Raw genomic sequence first — 17,434 nt, forward strand, 5'->3', positions numbered from 1 at the left:
TCTGCAGGGGACAAGGGAAAAGAACATGTTAAGCGAGAAAACACACTGCTGATATACAAATAAAACCTACCCAACAGGGATATGATAACACTAGAAATGATTTTTTCCGACATGAGGGCATTTACACTATAAACTGAGGATAATTATGTCCACCTTTTCAATACAAAAACAATGTGACGTCATTAACGCATCACATATTTATTACCTTTCAAACATTGGGACCGGTTTCGGCATTATTTGTATGCCATTATCAGCCATAGGAAACTTTGTGACAAGGCCTAAGTACAATATTAACATAACTTACAACATACATATATATATAAAAATTGAACATATTCTTACATGACTATTAAAATTTGGTGTACACCATAAAACCTTAGATTAAAATTGGTAGCATATTTTATGCGACATATTATGACTTATTTCCTTTATACAATTATTTGACTAAAGTTAAAGCTTTTTGTCAGTTTTTATAAATATTACAAAATGTTAATTGAGCGTCCAGATACCAATTTTCAATCTTTAAAAACTTTTATAACTACTAGGCGTTAAAGATAATAGTGCATTTGTTTGGTCAAAAATACTAAATTGACATGCATTAAAATGAAATCACCTACTGTCAGATTGGATAACAGTGACCTCTTTGTACTAGGTATGGGGATAAGTTACATTATAAGTGTTTAGTAATTCTATATCTTGCGTTAATATAGTTTGGTTATTTAATAACAAGTCGAATAAAATGAAAAATTTTAACATAATATTAACATAACTTATAACATATATATATATATATATATATATGTTGGAAGTTATGTTAATATTGTACTTAGGCCTTGTCACAAAGTTTCCTATGGCTGATGATGGCATACAAATAATGCCGAAACCGGTCCCAATGTTTGAAAGGTAATAAATATGTGATGCGTTAATGACGTCACATTGTTTTTGTATTGAAAAGGTGGACATAATTATCCTCAATTTATAGTGTAAATCTAGATTCAATACGGACCAAAATGAAGTTCTTAACTTTAAATGAGGGCATTTTACGTCATGAATCCGCGGGTACAGTGAAAACTATATCTAGGCCTACTGTTTGTAAACTTACCAGCAAAGTATTAAAAGGTGTGAAAAAACATGAGAACAAATGCGAAAACATTTTCTGCTGGAGCTTATAAAATAACAATAGTGCACTGAAAGGGGTGAAAAACACCAGACAACAAATATGGATCAGTGGGTTTTTAAACATAATTTTTTTGATCACACACTCTTAGACAATGAATTGGTGGTTACACCCGATCATGTGCAACCACCAGGAATGACTCTGGCCGCCATTTTGAATCGGACAAATCTTCGACCAACTTGAAGGTGCGAGTTTCAACATTCCTGATCTCTGCGCGCTTAAAAGTGCGGGTGCCAGTCCACTTTCTGATAGACTTTAATTTTGTCTTCATTAGTCAGGAATTTCACGAATTTTTTCCCCATATCCATAACTAGGCTATCACAGGACAAATATTTGCTACACTTCACGGTACCATTCAACACAAAATAAACTGGTAATTTCTGAATGGAATGGGAAAAACTAGCACAAACAGGCTCACTGTGTTATTCAGTAATCTTGCTGCTAAATGGCAAGCAAAACTGAACATTCCTTAGGCTAACGGCTTGCTCCCCGAAGGTGCAACTTCTCTTGTGAAGTCCAGAAATTCAAGGCCTTTTCTCATAATTACACAACTGTGGCAATGGCTCTGACCCCGAGTTGGAAATCATGTTTCTTTCACAAGGGATGATAAATAACATTTTCAGGGCTAGGAAAAAAGTGGCCATACTAAGTTGTAATAGCTAAAATACGACACAATAAGTGAGGTATTTTTAAACAGATTTAATACGATGAGAATTGGGACTTCGAATTTACGATGTGCTAAGTGGGAAAACGTGTTAATGAGGAACGTACTAAATGAGGTTCCATTGTAATTACCCTCCTGTCGCTATCTCTTTGCACTGGTTTTGAAGGATTTCCACAACCATTTGATGCACTATCATCACAATCAATCAATCAATCAATCAATCAATCAATCAATCAATCAATCAATCAATCAATCAATCAATCAATACGGATCTGAATTTAGGGCAGTTGCCCAGGTGGCAGATTCCCTATCTGTTGTTTTCCTAACTTTTTCTTAAATGATTTTAAAGAAATTGGAAGTTTATTGAATAACTCCTTTGGTAAGTTATTCCAATCCCTAACTCCCTTTCCTATAAACGAATATATTGCCCCAATTTGTCCTCTTGAATTCCAACTTGATCTTCATATCATGATCTTTCCTACTTTTAAAGACACCGCTCAGACTTATTTGTCTATTAATGTCATTCCACACCATCTCTCCGCTGAGAGCTTGGAACATACCACTTATAATATAGATGTTGATTCCCATAGGGAACCTGAAGTATTTGTCCTGAATGAGTGAATTTATAATACCAATATAGTTGGTTTATTATTGGACATTATCAATTTTCCAGCTAACTCATTCCTGGTTGCCAGCGTTTCGCCACAGTGTGCTAAGTTGGGCTCATCAGTTGGAAAATAGCACACCCACCGACACGCATGGCTAGTGCACACAGTGGAGGCCACTGTGTGGGTTACTTGGAGCCACCGGCAGTGCCAATACACTATGAGAGACTTTGTCTCATTTTCAAAAACTGATGCCTGCCAGGCCATCAAATGATATATATATCTATATCAAATCTATATCATATCTGTATCATTTGATGGCTGAGGCCTAGAATTATCAGGATTAATTATCTTCTAAAAAGTCTAAAATATGATGACCTTTAAAACATTCTTTTTTATGAGTTAAAGAGAATGGTACACAAAGCCAAGGTAGTTCCATTTCAGCTCTAATGATGAAACTGTTCATTATAAAACATAAAATTTATTTAATATCTCAGCTATTTGGAAAGCCTTGTCCTTGCACAATGTAAGTCTTGTATCATCGCACAATACATCTGCTACCTAAGACTTTTTAACCAAAGTTCTTTGTTAGCAGGAATAAAACATTCTTTCATCCAGCCATTACACTGTTTAGTTCACTAGTTAGTTCAGAATAATAGACTAGAAGACATTCACACTATATTGTCACAGTTCACTTTTAGAGGCACACAGTTTCACATTATGAGGCAAGAAGAGATGAATCACAAACTATTGGAGTCTTCAGTCCTACACATCCTTCAGATGTACACATTTCTGTAAAAGTCACATACGTTTGCACTTCCGAAAGGACTATTATACAATTTTCACAGTGCTATCTGCATCTAACTTGCATAACGTCTTCTTCACTCTGAGGGCAGTTAACCTTACAACAGGGTTTGGATGCCAACATTCTTGCATCACTTTTGCCAATGTTCTTAATACCTGCAAACCAATTCAGAAAAGTGCATTAATAATAACAATACTGCAATTACACTGAAATGAATTACTACAATATCAATAAACATTAAATAAGAATTGTGTCTGTCAGAATTTTTAAAAATTAATATTCTTGTGTTGGTCATGTTAAGAAGAAAATACAATTTTTAAATGTCTGCCATGTCTATTTGTACCTTCTTTGGTCCCCAATCCATTTTTGCATTCAATATTTGGCTAAAGTAATTTAAAAATATTCACCAAAGAAAATTAGTAGGCTTTGCCACGTTGTTTTATGACATATACCATATATGCTACATCAGGATTCAGAGTTGATTTCTCTACAATTATTACAGTAGAAGCCCGCTATAGCGAGTACGGCATATAACGAGAACTCTGATGTGGTGACGATTTTTTCTGTCCCTTCAAAATTCCTATATTAAGCTGTGTATCGTCTTTCGGTTACAGCGAGAGCCCTATCACTGACGCATCCGTTATTATGAGCGATTAAGCGTGCGCAATTTTTTCCGTTAGCGATATTTATGCACCACAGCAATTTTATTGCATGCGATCATTTACCTTCGGCATCGTTTCCACGCTATGTGCACTAGCGAGTTCTCTCATCGATATTCAAAGGCGATGTCGGAGTCGATTAGTAATACCCGCCGACTTCTGTTCCACAAAGAAAATTCGAAATAAAAGAGAACACAATTTCGTAATAAATGCGTAAATAACGTGTCCAATAATGGTTCTTAACTTGTTAAACATTAAGGCTGACTAAACGACTGCTTAATTTTGAGGCTAAATACTGCAATTAAGTAAGAATGGGATACACCTCGAGATATGGCAGAGTGCTTAATTGATTTCAGAGGTTAGTTTATATTTTCTCGCGTCTGGTTAAATTACGGAAAGGCTATTATGAAAATTTACAGCGAGAAGGTTATCATTTTTCTACTGGTGCTTGAAGTGTGTTTTCATCACACGTAGAGTACGGTTAAGTTTGGATAGGTGACGCAGTTTGAATAAGAAAACTAAAACGTTTGCTACAAAATGCAATCGATAATCTTCGGTACAGTATAGTTTTCTCACTTTGTGCATTTGCGAACTCTCTCGCCGACATTCAAAGGCGATGTTGGAGTTGATTATTAACACCCGTCGACTGCTGTTCTCTATAGAAAATTCGAAAAGAGGATAACACGTTTTCGTAATAAATGCGTAAATAACGTGGCCGATAGCAGTTGTTAACTCGTTAAAAATAAAGACTGAAGTAAACAATATCTTGATTTTAATGTTACATATGGAAATTAAGTAATAATGTGATACACCTCAAGATATGGCAGAGTACATCACTGATTTCAGAGGATATTTCATATCTTCTCGCGTCTAGTTAAATTTCGGAAAGGCTACAGTATTTACATGTAAATTTTTTGCGAGTAGGTTATCATTTCTCTACATGCCTTTCAAATTATGTTTTCATGATACATATACGGTCACGTTAGGTGACGCCGTTGGAAGAAGAAAACTGAAGTGTTTGCCACAAAAACCTCTCAAGTGATACCGTATTTCTTTGAATCCAAGACATTTTTTCCCTCAGAATCTCATTCGAAAACGCAAGGGTTCTCTTGCATTCGCGGCCTAACAGTAAGTTAATGGATACCACTGGCAACTACTGCGGTAACCATGCTGCTTCTTTTCACACGCGCGCGCAGAACTCGTTGATAATAAACGACTGCCTCTTTACTATAGCCTACATCGCTAGTCGCGACAAGCGGTTGTACAGTGCCTGTGTGTAACGTAACTGGATCTCAGGAAATAGTGAAGAGAGTATAGCATTCTATTAGCTTCTACAAAAAGTTTCTCAGATCTGCAGAATGGCATCAAAACATGCGAACCTTCAAATTCTTAGAAAGGGCATAGCTACTCATTGGCAGAGTTATAATGTGTCTATTGTACTTGACGCTTAGTAAAATAGACAGCAGGAATATTTTCGTGATGGATAGTCATATTGTAAAGATACGTGGAAAAGGTATTGCTGGTAAATTTTCAACGGGTTCTAGTCAATATTATGATGCCAATTTTAAGTTAATGGTTATTAAACACTCGTAAATGTAGAATAATTGTGCAGCCGCAAGAAAATATGGCATAGGCCTAACTAAAGCCAATATCTGGCGTTAGCATGAAGACAAAGAGCTCTATATATTAAAAAAAAAAAAAAGCATTCAGTGGTCTGCAACAAGGACGCTTTAAAGAAGTCGAAGATGAAATTGTGAGGTACGTGCACGAAAAACGCAAGGGCAGAATGGCCATACTGTGGCACAATAAACCCGTTCGTTGACTTTCAACATCCGCGATTAGGCCTATAGGCCTACATCGCTAGCCGCTGAATTTGGCCGAACCCAGCAAGCGAGACGTGCGTGTAGCGGTAGCTGGTTATGTCTGGCGCTGAGTAAAAGTAACAGTTTTATAGACAGCAAGAATAATTTCCCGATGGATCGTCGTATTGTAGAGACGTATGGCATAGGTATTTGCCAGCAAATTTTCAACGGGTTCTCTTCGGTATTATGATGCCAATTTTAAGTTAATGGTCCTTAAACTCGTGGAAATAATTTGTAGCTGCAAAAAAATAAAAAAATATGGCATGACGAAAGTTAATGTTCGGCGTCTAAAATGCGTAGGCCTACTGTTCAACAAAGGCATTCATATGATTTTACGAAGTACTTTTTGAGCCTGATTTAAATTTTTTGAAGGAAAAAGTGGGATTCATCTTGAATTCGGAGAAATACGGTACTATATTTTTTTCAGAATGAAATTAAACATACACTTTCACTTAGTATCGAATTTCAAAAAATAACAAGCAAGTAAGCTGTAGTGTGGATATCATCTGCGGAAACGCAAGTTTTGAACAAACTGATTGCCGTTTCATACCGATTTTAATGTGCATAGGGGGTTTTGCGACTTTTAAACAAAAATCAGATATAACGACAATCCGTTATAGCGAGTAAATTTTTCGCTGCTATGAATTCTCGCTATAACAGACTTCTACTGTATTTACTAATACTGTATTGTATTATTGTAAGTACACAAAACCACATGTAGGGTATGTGCTAACACTAACTGAGAAGGGTATGTATGCCCATCACAAGGAAACAAAAGAATGGTATACAAGGTCAGGGGAGAAGGCACTACAATGTAGGCTGTAAGTACTTTAATTCACACTGGGTGAAATAGCAGTTTAGGGAGAAGGTATAAAAACAAATTTCCACTTCATTAATATGGGTCTTATCGATAAATGCTACATAACAAAAGTTGTAGAAAATAACATTTCCAATCTTATGCGCAGTATAAGTGAAGTCTACAAAAAATAGCAACAGAAATATTTAGATTTTATATTTTTCTAATTTTCTGCATACTATCATTGTTAATCTCTACCGAAGAGTTCTTTGTAACAAGGAGAAGAGAAAGAGCAAATTCTGATCTCTAACTCATACATATTCAACATAGTAGAAAGGTTACCTGTCTCAATACTTGAATGTGTTGACTGTCCCAAAGCAGACGCGATGCCCAATTTATGGAGTTATTCAGTGCGTGGCTAAACTGTCTCCACAATGAATTCAGAGTTTCCAAGTTCCAACAATGAAGCAACAGAGCATCAAGCCTGTACTTCAAGCAGATACTGACCTTGAACTGAATAGCATTGTGCTTTTAACAAGCAGCTGTGCTTGTGAACTCGATATGTATATACAGTCAAAACCGTTTATTGTGACATCACTTTTAACGACCAACTGGATATAACGGCGAAATCTAACGGTCCCATCTAAATCCTATTGAAATGAAGAGTGCTTTTAATAGTGTACATCTTCTGTGAAAGTAATAAGCTTTTGAAAAATGTAAATCTTAAATTTCAAGAATGTTTTGCGAAAAAAGTCAAGTCCTAATTGTGATACAGTGAGAGATTTAACTAATAAATTTCGTAAAACTCGATATGTACATAACGATCTGAAAAGGGGTAGGCTTAAATTTTAATCAAAGCAAAACTGGATAAAACATCAGGCATAACGCCGAAGAGTGGCATGAAATTCTGCTTAATTTAATTTAGTTCACATTTGTTCCCAATAATGTACATAAAGTCAAAACCATTCATTGTGACATCACTTTTAACGACAAATTGGGCAAGGGCGAAATCTAACAATCCCGTCTAAATCCTATATAAATACCGTATTTTAAAAAATAGCTTAGTACGACATTGGTTACTACGACATATATTTAAACAGTGTATTTTTATCACATTTTTGGAGAAATGTATCGAATATAATGTACAATGTTGATTTTTGTTTGTTACACATTTGGGGATTGCTGACAACAATGTAAAGCTTATTTTCAAACTCTTCTTTTCAGTAGATTGTAGATTCAAAATTTGTTCTGTCCGTTAAATAGTCAAGGCAAGCATTGCTGTGAAGATGTTGCAAAAGAAAGGGGAAAATGTTTAACACTGAAGAAAAGTCACAAGTAATATGGCGATTACAAAATGGGGAAACAAACGTCAGGGTCATGAAGGAATTTGGTGTACCACACTCAACGATTTCTACAATTTGGAAGGACAGAGAGATCATCTCATTTATTAGCCAAGACGTGTGCGACATTACTGATCAATTTACAATGTTGCTACTTCTTTCCTCTATTATTTTATATTTTCCTGACATATTATTGTAGTACTTGCTGTGTAAACATTAGAAGAAAAATTCCCCTCAGTCTCAGTCCACAAATACTGTATGGCAAATACACTACTTATTTCACTTATGTTTTTTTGAAGTTTTAACTTTATTCTGCTAATTAATCATATAAGTGTGCAGCCTAAAACTTAGATATACTGTATAACATTTTTTGCAGGAAAAAAGTTTGTGCCAATATAACTTATAACGACCGTTAATTAGCTGTCTCTCTGGAGTCGTTATAACTGGTTTCGACTGTATGTCACTAAGTTCAGTGGGATCCGTTGCCAGCAACTCTGTGTACTACCACACACACTTCACTGCAAAGACAGTTTCGCCCAACACTGTACCTCAACAAGCGGAACAGCCTGTCTGAATATTAAATGGGAGGAGCAGGGAAGCTGGACTATTTTCTTTTCTATCTTCCCATTCCTCCGGATCATACATATTCTGGCAACTACTGGTATTTGACTCAATGGTCCATCATAGAATTCGAGCTATTTGATATGTGCAATGAAGATGCTGATAGGAATCGAGAATTTACACATGGAATGGAACATAGCAGAGCTTTTCATCTGAGCAGCATTTCATATGATTTAATCATAACGTACGCCTACATGGCCAACCTGTCAACGACAGGTGTGATAACTAGTACTTACATACGGGTAGAAACTGACAGAAAACTAATTTGTATGGGAAGAGCACAACAGGGAAAAAGACACCAATGGGTTCAATACTTCGATATCATTTACATGGTAACACAGAACCTAAAAAGTCTACTAGTGAAGCTGACTCGTGTTAAAGATTACAGTTTCCTACACATATTTCTTTACTTTTATATCAAAATCTGTGAGCTATTCTGTGTCATTTGGCAAACCAAACATGTTAGGTCAGATAATAATATAAAATATAACTTTCTTTCATCACCGATAAAGAAAATTAAGGGGAAAAAAGATAACCCCCCACCCACTCTCTTTCTCTCTCACCCCCCCCCCCTCTCCCTCTATATATATACTGTTATCCTTTCAGCATTCATAGTCAAACCCTCTTTGAATTAAGTGCCTCTACAACCCTCTATTTGCAACTAGCTTGTAGTCTCATTTAGTTCAACACCTCTTAACATAATATATTAAAAACAAAATCTAACCAACCTCGCCTTGGTTTCTCTCTCTGTCTCTCTCTCTCTCTCTCTCTTACTATCTATGACAAATCCATTATTCTCAAAGGAAACTTACCCTTCTCCTAGGGTTGCCACCTGTTCCATATTATACGGGACATCCCGTATTTGAGGTGAAGATTTTGCGGCCCTTATTATGAACTATTGTCCCATAAAAAGGAGTGTTTGTCTTTTTTTGTTTCTAAAAATGTTAAAATCCGCATTTGATTACAGTGCCATTGAAGTTCAAAGTCGCTCCATTATTTTTTTTCTCTTTGGAGCCTCAGATTAAGAAAATCTCGTGATATCTCCATTAACATATTTCAGTTAAGGACAAGTTATTAATCACTTTTTAGCCTCCCCCCCCCCCCTACTTCAACCGCCATCCTTCCCCAATAGACAAATATTTTTCAGTTTCCCATGTAAATTATCAAGACTAATAAGAGACCATATAATGTGCTTACTTTTATCTTATTTACACTTAAGCTTTTGTTAATACAGCTGATGATGACTGCAAGAAAAAAACTTAGTTGTGAGACTGCAAAGCAATCGAAACATGTACTGTTATTGATTTTGATGATGATGATGCTTGTTGTTTAAAGGGGCCTAACATCTAGGTCATCGGCCTCTAATGGTACAAAATGAGATAAAATGTATGACAAATTAAAAGTTCAAAATCCTCCACTGACCAGAATTCAAAATGTGACGACGAAGAATGAATGGATGGATATGAATTTAAAACAATCAGTGAATCCAACCCGCAATGGCCCACATTCCCAGAAACTAGCGTTAAGCAATATTATTACCGACCAAGGGACTGCTTCTATACCACAATAATGAATCGAAGATACTTGTAGTCTAAAGGAGTCCAAAATCCAAGTCATCGGCCCCTCATAATGGTACTTACCGCTAAGAAAGTAGAACCATTGTATTTGTCATGTTGCAGTACTAATCAAAAGTAGCGTAGACTCGCGGTATTTCACACATTACGGTACTACTCACAGGTAATGAAATTCACACATCTAATACAGACCTATGGTGTTTCGCACATTGCGGCGCCATTTACAGACAACCCAAACCTATGGTGTTCATCACATAAGTGTACTACCCACAGGGAATCTTACTATCAAGTGGGGTTCCTCATATAGTGGGTACTAATCATAGCCAAGCCAGAACCATGGTGTCACTCACATAGTGGTACTAATCACAGGTACTGTAAAAGCTGACAGCACACTCTGTTGCTACTAATCACAAACCTATTTTGTACCTAACATAGTGGCAAAAGCGATTCATGGCGTTCCCTGCGTGGTGGTACTAATTATAAGTAGTCTCATGGTTCTAATTCGATCATGCCTTGGTTGCCCCTTTTAGTCGCCTCTTACGACAGGCAGGGGATACTGTGGATGTATTCTTCGTCTGCGTCCCCCACCCACAAGCGGTAGAGAGAGAGAGAGAGAGAGAGAGAGAGAGAGAGAGAGAGAAAAGAAGAAAATAAAGAAGGGATCCGTCACTTCAAAAAATGAAGTAACGGACGAAGAAAGGCATAGACTATGAAGGGCGGGAAAATGAAAGACCCCCTAGGCCTCGAATGCTCAATACCGTTGTGGTCAGAAAAGAACAAGAGTTGACCAAGGGAGGTCAGACAGGATAGATGAAAGTGAGGAGCCTGGCACAAGTAAGTGGAAGCAATGCCAGGACTCAGCTAAGGGCCCCGTGGTTGCAACCCATGCTCCCAAGTTGTTTTTTTTTTTTGCTAGTGGCTTTACGTCGCACCGACACAGATAGGTCTTATGGTGACGAAGGGGTAGGAAAGGCCTAGGAGTTGGAAGGAAGCGGCCGACGCCTTAATTAAGGTACAGCCCCAGCATTTGCATGGTGTGAAAATGGGAAACCACAGAAAACGATCTTCAGGGCTCCCGACGGTGGGATTTTAACCCACTATCTCCCGGATGCAAGCTCAGAGCCGTACACCTCTAACCGCACGGCCAACTCGCCTGGTCGCTCCCAAGTTTAAAGCCCCTGGGACCTCTTTTAGTCTCCTCTTACGACAGGCAGGGGATACCGTGGGTGTTCTTTTTCTGCGTCTGCTATTAATGATTTTATAACATTGCCAAAGGTAAATAAAGTATTGATTAGGTGGATAAAATATTTTTTCGACTGTTTGATTGTCTTATTTCTTATATCAAAAAGTGGCAACCCTACCTTCTCCACTCACTTCACATGACCCTACCACAAAGTCAGTTTATGCGCACAGCTTTACCCACTGAGTTCATTCCTAAATTAGCCTTTCCTTCTCACTCCGAGAACCCTCTATGATCGTTCCCACCTGTTTGTACCAGCAATCATTCTTGCTAACTTTATGTCTGTTACTTCTAACTTATGAACAAAATATCCTGAGTCCACCCAGATTTCACTCCTGTACAGCAAAGTTGGTCTGATGTAAAGACAGTTTCGTCCAAGAACTCAACAGTCTTGTAGCCGGCTGTCTACCTGCAGGAGGTCACGCTTTGTTTATATCGGGGCACCATTTCCGTGCATGCGTGTACGCATTTTACTTCAAAACTTCCAGCTGTGAAGTCAACGCAACCAGTTTGATTAAAAAAAGAGGCAAAGGAGACCTGCGGATGAGTGGAATTTACATTTCTTAATCCAAGAACTCCGGTTTCTGGAAGACAGTGTACTGTTTCGTCAAGTGCTATCGTCTTTCATAAAGATGGTGTCTTTCTTCCGCCGTAGGGTTATAATTGGACATCAGATGGCACTAATATAGATACCAGCTGAATATTGATACTTTTATCTTCACTTTCAAAAGTCTTTGAAAAACAAGCAACGGTCTCGAAGAAGTTTCCTTAGCTGTAGAAGTGAAAGTACTTACATACGTTCTTAGAATCAAGATGGCAGGCCACTTTGTTGATGATTCTGAAATTGAACACTTGATTTTCGAAGATCTTAGTGACAGTATTGATGGTGACAGTGATTATTGTGTTAATTCCAAAGAGAAAATTATTCCTGAAAGTAGTGAAAGTGACAGGGTGTCTCGGAAGTAATGGGAAATTCCGATAACCAGAATTATGTTCAAGTTTCTGCAGGCGGTGTTACCGTATTTACGTGAATAATCCCCGCATACTTTTTTAAAAAAATTTGAGGCATGAAATCGGGGAGCGGGTTTTATTCGCGTCAAGGTTGCCAACATGCTCCTGGCTCACCTAGTTTTCGATGCAGAGTGTACAGTTATGCTTTGTGCAGCCGCACATGGAAGAAAACTGTCCCCATATATCATTTTAAAACGGAAAACAATTCAGACTTCTAATTCTAAACTGTATATTTTTTTAAATAGTACCGTACTTTTACAAAGTAATTTAAATTCAAAATTTCTCCGCGTCAAGATAGAACGTGTCTTCCAGAACGTGCAGGGGTAGCTTTCCACACTTCCACTCACTTCGGTGTATCTATAGTTATTTCAGAGTTGAAAATAGAGTGAAATCTCAATTCTTTTTGTATTCAGTATTTTAAGGAACCGCACAATATCACTAGCAGGCAGTAGGCAGAAAAGCAGAACGTGCGAAAACTGGCGAGGGTTGGCATTTCTGAATTACAAGATGGCTGTTAATTCAAAATCACGTAATTGAAAGTCCGATTTCTGTATTACAAAGACTTCGAATTAATGAGGTTTTTACTGTATCGCAAAACTAACATCAGATTTCACCGGTGTTTCTATTTCAAGTGTTTACATTGCCCAAAAAGAATTATCCACCACCGGTCATGTTACTGTTCAGTAAAAAGTAGCACGGCATATTGATAAAGCAGTGGCAACACAAAGTGAGACAGCTATTGCAATTCAATTGGTGTGTTGAAAAGGGTACACGTTTCAAAAGCCTTACTTTTCAGGAGAAAGGAAATATCGTTTTGTAGCTAAAAGAAAGGTTTGATCAAAAAAGTTTCTATTAGATATTTATACAACATACATCTGCGTATTCAACTACAAAGTATGGAAATCATATTACGTATGGTTTTGAAGTTATATCATTTTTTTATGTTAAGGAATATGTCCCTTTTTATACTCAAATTGAGAAAGATCTTTGTAGAGGTAGATAATGTATAATAAACTCGTAATTTCAAAAATCTATTAAGCAGTAACACATTATTACACAAAATTCGCCCAGCATAATTTCTTTTATAGTTATTCATTATCATTCCGTCTCTTTAAAAGCATTTTACTTTACGAAGATGTCTAGCCTCCATAACCCCTAAATGGTGTATATCCTCTATGTTTAAAATATCGTGAAGATCATCAACGTTATTGTCCATTCCTTCAATACTGAATGGATAAGTCGAATATTTCACCACGATTATATTACTGCAGACAGTAAATACCACGAAAATAAACTGCTTACTCGGTTTTTGATTTGTTCCCCCCCCGCTACTCGCTGCTATACAACGCTTATACAAGGGTCCTGGTCTGTATTAGCAATTCAATGAATAACGATAACAGATGTACACACAGGCGGTTTATACACGCAGGGTTGCCACGTTTAGTACTTTGGTACTAGATCTAGTACTTCATGATAATTTTTAGTATGTTAGTTCTTTCAATGTAAATCTAATACCTTTTACAGAAGTAGAGCATAAATTCTTCTACTGCAGCAAAAGAACAAAGAAATAGGGTTTCCTTCTAGGAACCTTATTTTTGATAAGAAAGAATTTGATAAGAAGTTTCAGAGCTAATTGCCTGTCTTTTCATGTTCAAGTTTGCCAACAGACTTTTAAGATGGTCGATTTTTGTGATCCTACCTTAAGAAATCTGTCCACGGTGAACCTGGAAAATTACTAAATAGATGGCAGTTTCATCAGTATAATCCCATTAGCTATATATTTCCGTAATGTATTTACAGAAAGTATTAATGAAGTTAGATTGGAAATGGTGGTTAGCTAAGTCCACAGAAACTTAAAATCTATTTAGTCTGTCGAACACACAACCTTCACGTAAATATTACACTATGACATAACTATAAAAATACCTGTAAAAACACAATGTTAAACAATATTTATATTTAACTTGTGTTCAACAGACTGAAAAGCTTTTAAGTTACATTTAACTGAGTCGACACTGCCTTCCTTCTTAACAAAGAAGTCCACAGAATCGCTGAAAGAAAACTAAGAATTTATGAAATTTTGGAACTCTGTTTTTGAAATTAAAAATCCTGTAGGTGACTACATCTTCCCAAATTTGACGAACTTTGTGAAGGCAGTGCTCTGTTTACTACATTCTTCTGCTGCAACAGAACGGGTTTTTGTTTCTACTGTTACTACCAATAAGACCAAATTGAGAAACAAACTCCAATCCTGTATGTTGAATGCGCTCCTTCGGACAAAACATTTGTATGTCCATAATTTTCATATTTCAAAACATTTTATTGCTTTGGCAATGTTTTCCAAGAATTAAGAGAAGAGCAAAATGTAAATATCAAAACTGGTAAGTTCTGTTCTCATTTAATAAATGTGCATTATTGATAAGTATACTTTGCTTTCTATAACGTACTGCCTTTATGTATAATCCTACTCCGTTGTAAATAAATGATTTAGTACTTTTTTCTATAATCTAGTACCTTTTTAGGGGAAAATTAAGTGAGAAAATTGTTTGCCCGGTGGCAACCCTGTATACATGGTTTATTAGTAACGACTTTCACATAAACCTTGTATAAAAGTTATACATCGTTTATTAGTAAGACGGTAAAAAGAGACCATGTGTGAGAAGTACGTTAGATGAACATCGGAATGCGCCAGTTATCTGTTTCAAGTGTTTACATTGCACGAAAAAAATTATCCACCACCAAGTAAAAAGAGACCGCATGTGAAATGTTTTAGATGTGGTGGGTGACGAATTTGTAAGTAATTTAGGAGAAGATTCTAGTGATTCAAGAGACAACGAATCTTCCCATCTACAGGGAATCGAGCCTATTGCAAGTTCAGATTAATGAAATACCTGTCACGTAAGTAGGCCTACTTCCTCATTTTCATGGAAAATATATTTCATAGCAGTGATAATATATTTTTATCATCTCAGGCAAAGTAGCTATATCCGTAAATGTACATGTTCATATTTGTGTAAAGACCACGTGGACCTCGCGGAGTGATACAAAATGTTTGTTTATGCCTATGTTACTCTTTTGATGGAAGGAATTTTAGTTCATTTAATATTTTTTTTCAAAATGAGGCTTCCTAAAATGAGGGTGCGGGGATGATTCGGGTAAATACGGTGTTATTGGCAGTACGTCAATATTTGAAGAGACCAGTGAATGGGTAAGTGTGAACTGGACTGACATAGAACTGCAAGCAAGTAATTATCTAGGTCAAGCTGTACCATTTGCCATTCATCACCCTGGGCCTATGAACTTACCTCCCTGTAATGCAGCTCCCATTATGTGAAAAGAACTCAAAATAGATTTTGTTAAAAAATTGTGTTTTACTTAGCGTTCAGAATGAAAAGTGCAGAACTGTGGGGTAATATGTAAGAACATACTTGTGTTTTTCAGAATACCATAGTTCAGGAATAAATTATTTACCAGAAATTCTTTTGTTAGAGCAAAATATGTCAACAATTAGCATTTGGAATGGAAAGTGCAGAACAACTGTCTTTGTTAAAAAAAATTTATAACTGTATTTTACGATAGTTAGCAATCATGACAATATTTTTTGTTATTTCTGTCTTCTTCTTGTAGATCAGTCCTTCAGCTTTCTATTAGTGTATCAAATGGATTTAATAGGATTAATATGTGATTACAGGCATGGTTTAATTTTCATGGTATATATTGAGGAAAATAACTGCAGCATTTGACAGATAAACCTGAAGCAGTTCTAGGGTTAAAGAATACCAATGATGGCAATTGCAATCTCACTGCATTAGCTTTGCTGCACTTTGATTCAATTTCATTTACTATATTACCATCCTGGGAGAAAAAACATCCTGACTTCATACAATCCACCTGTTCTAGTTTTGCGTCCTGATCTAACATTCAATCCTCCAAGATTTCTCACCTACCCACATCGCTTTAATCCTGGTAATGCTAATTTTCATATCATGCTTGCAGGCTTTCAGCACAATCTGCCATCAAGACCATGTTGTCGGCGTAAGTCAAACTGCTTACAACACTTAAAACAAACTCAACCCCACCCAGCCATTTTGTACTTTTTGGAAATGATCCAAGTATAATATGAACAATAAACATTACAGCAACAGATAATACAAGAATATTTATCACACACTTATGTATAAAAACAAACTTGAATGTCAACAAAGCACATACAACGAGGCCTGAGATCATCAGCCCCTAATAAATTACATACCATTAATTTAGTGTTACAACAACCTAATACAAAGTTAAACCGGCCAATTTCTCTCTCTTTCTCTCACATTCTGTACTCTATAATAATTTAAGATAGTTTTACATATTTACCTCTTCAGACTGCCATCGTGTTGGTATTTGTGGTCGAATTCTTTTAATGCATACAACTTCATGCATATCTTCAAATGATGGATCACTATGAACACAATCAAAATAAGGCAACTGATAGTCCTCTGCAGTACTCAGTTTGTCACCGGTAGCACATCGCCGACACATCTCCCAAAATACAAGGCCCAATGAGTACATATCTGCCATTTTGAAGGACTCAAACGCTGTTGTGTTTAGGCTTTCGTCAAGAACTTCAGGGGCCATATAGCGCCGAGTACCCACTCTTGTATTTGGTGCTATATCGATCTCGTTACTTTCACTAAAACATCAAACCCACAAAGTAAATCATTTTGATCAAAGACAGGTAATTATAAGTACAGTATTTAAGAGGGAAGTATTATGAAATCAAAACAATTGTTATGAGACAATGAGCTGAACTACAGAGCAATGAAGAGCAAGATCTTATTTAAATTATACTTACATGACAAAGTCACATACTGGTTTTGAAAGATAGCAATATAAATAGGAACATGCAAAAAAACAAAAAACATTTAAAAAATAAAAAATAAACACAATGACAAGTCAGTGTGGGAAGTGCGAACAACAGAAAAATGAGACATGGAAAAATGTGAAAACACAAAAGGACAAAGTCTCCTCATTGTGAATGAACTTACTTTCCCCTTCAACAGACACATTTAAGCCAAAATGACAGATTTCTTGT

The 17,434-nt window shown here is 36.5% G+C and overlaps 1 protein-coding gene across 2 annotated transcripts in view; it reads right to left on the bottom strand.

Moving 5' to 3' along the window:
* Positions 1–2,911: 2,911 nt before the first annotated feature.
* Positions 2,912–17,434, bottom strand: part of tkv (thickveins) — a 156,672-nt gene continuing 142,149 nt past the window's right edge. For both annotated transcript variants that reach the window (XM_067155146.2, XM_067155147.2), the window contains 2 exons: positions 16,717–17,032; positions 2,912–3,406 (listed from right to left, as the gene is read on the bottom strand). In XM_067155146.2, coding sequence (XP_067011247.1) covers positions 3,278–3,406; positions 16,717–17,032 — 445 coding nt within the window. In that variant the 3' untranslated portion in view covers positions 2,912–3,277. The remainder of the gene's footprint in view (positions 3,407–16,716; positions 17,033–17,434) is intronic.

The sequence above is a fragment of the Anabrus simplex genome, chromosome 1 (genome assembly GCF_040414725.1).
Source record: "Anabrus simplex isolate iqAnaSimp1 chromosome 1, ASM4041472v1, whole genome shotgun sequence".
Taxonomy (NCBI): Eukaryota; Metazoa; Arthropoda; class Insecta; order Orthoptera; family Tettigoniidae; genus Anabrus; species Anabrus simplex.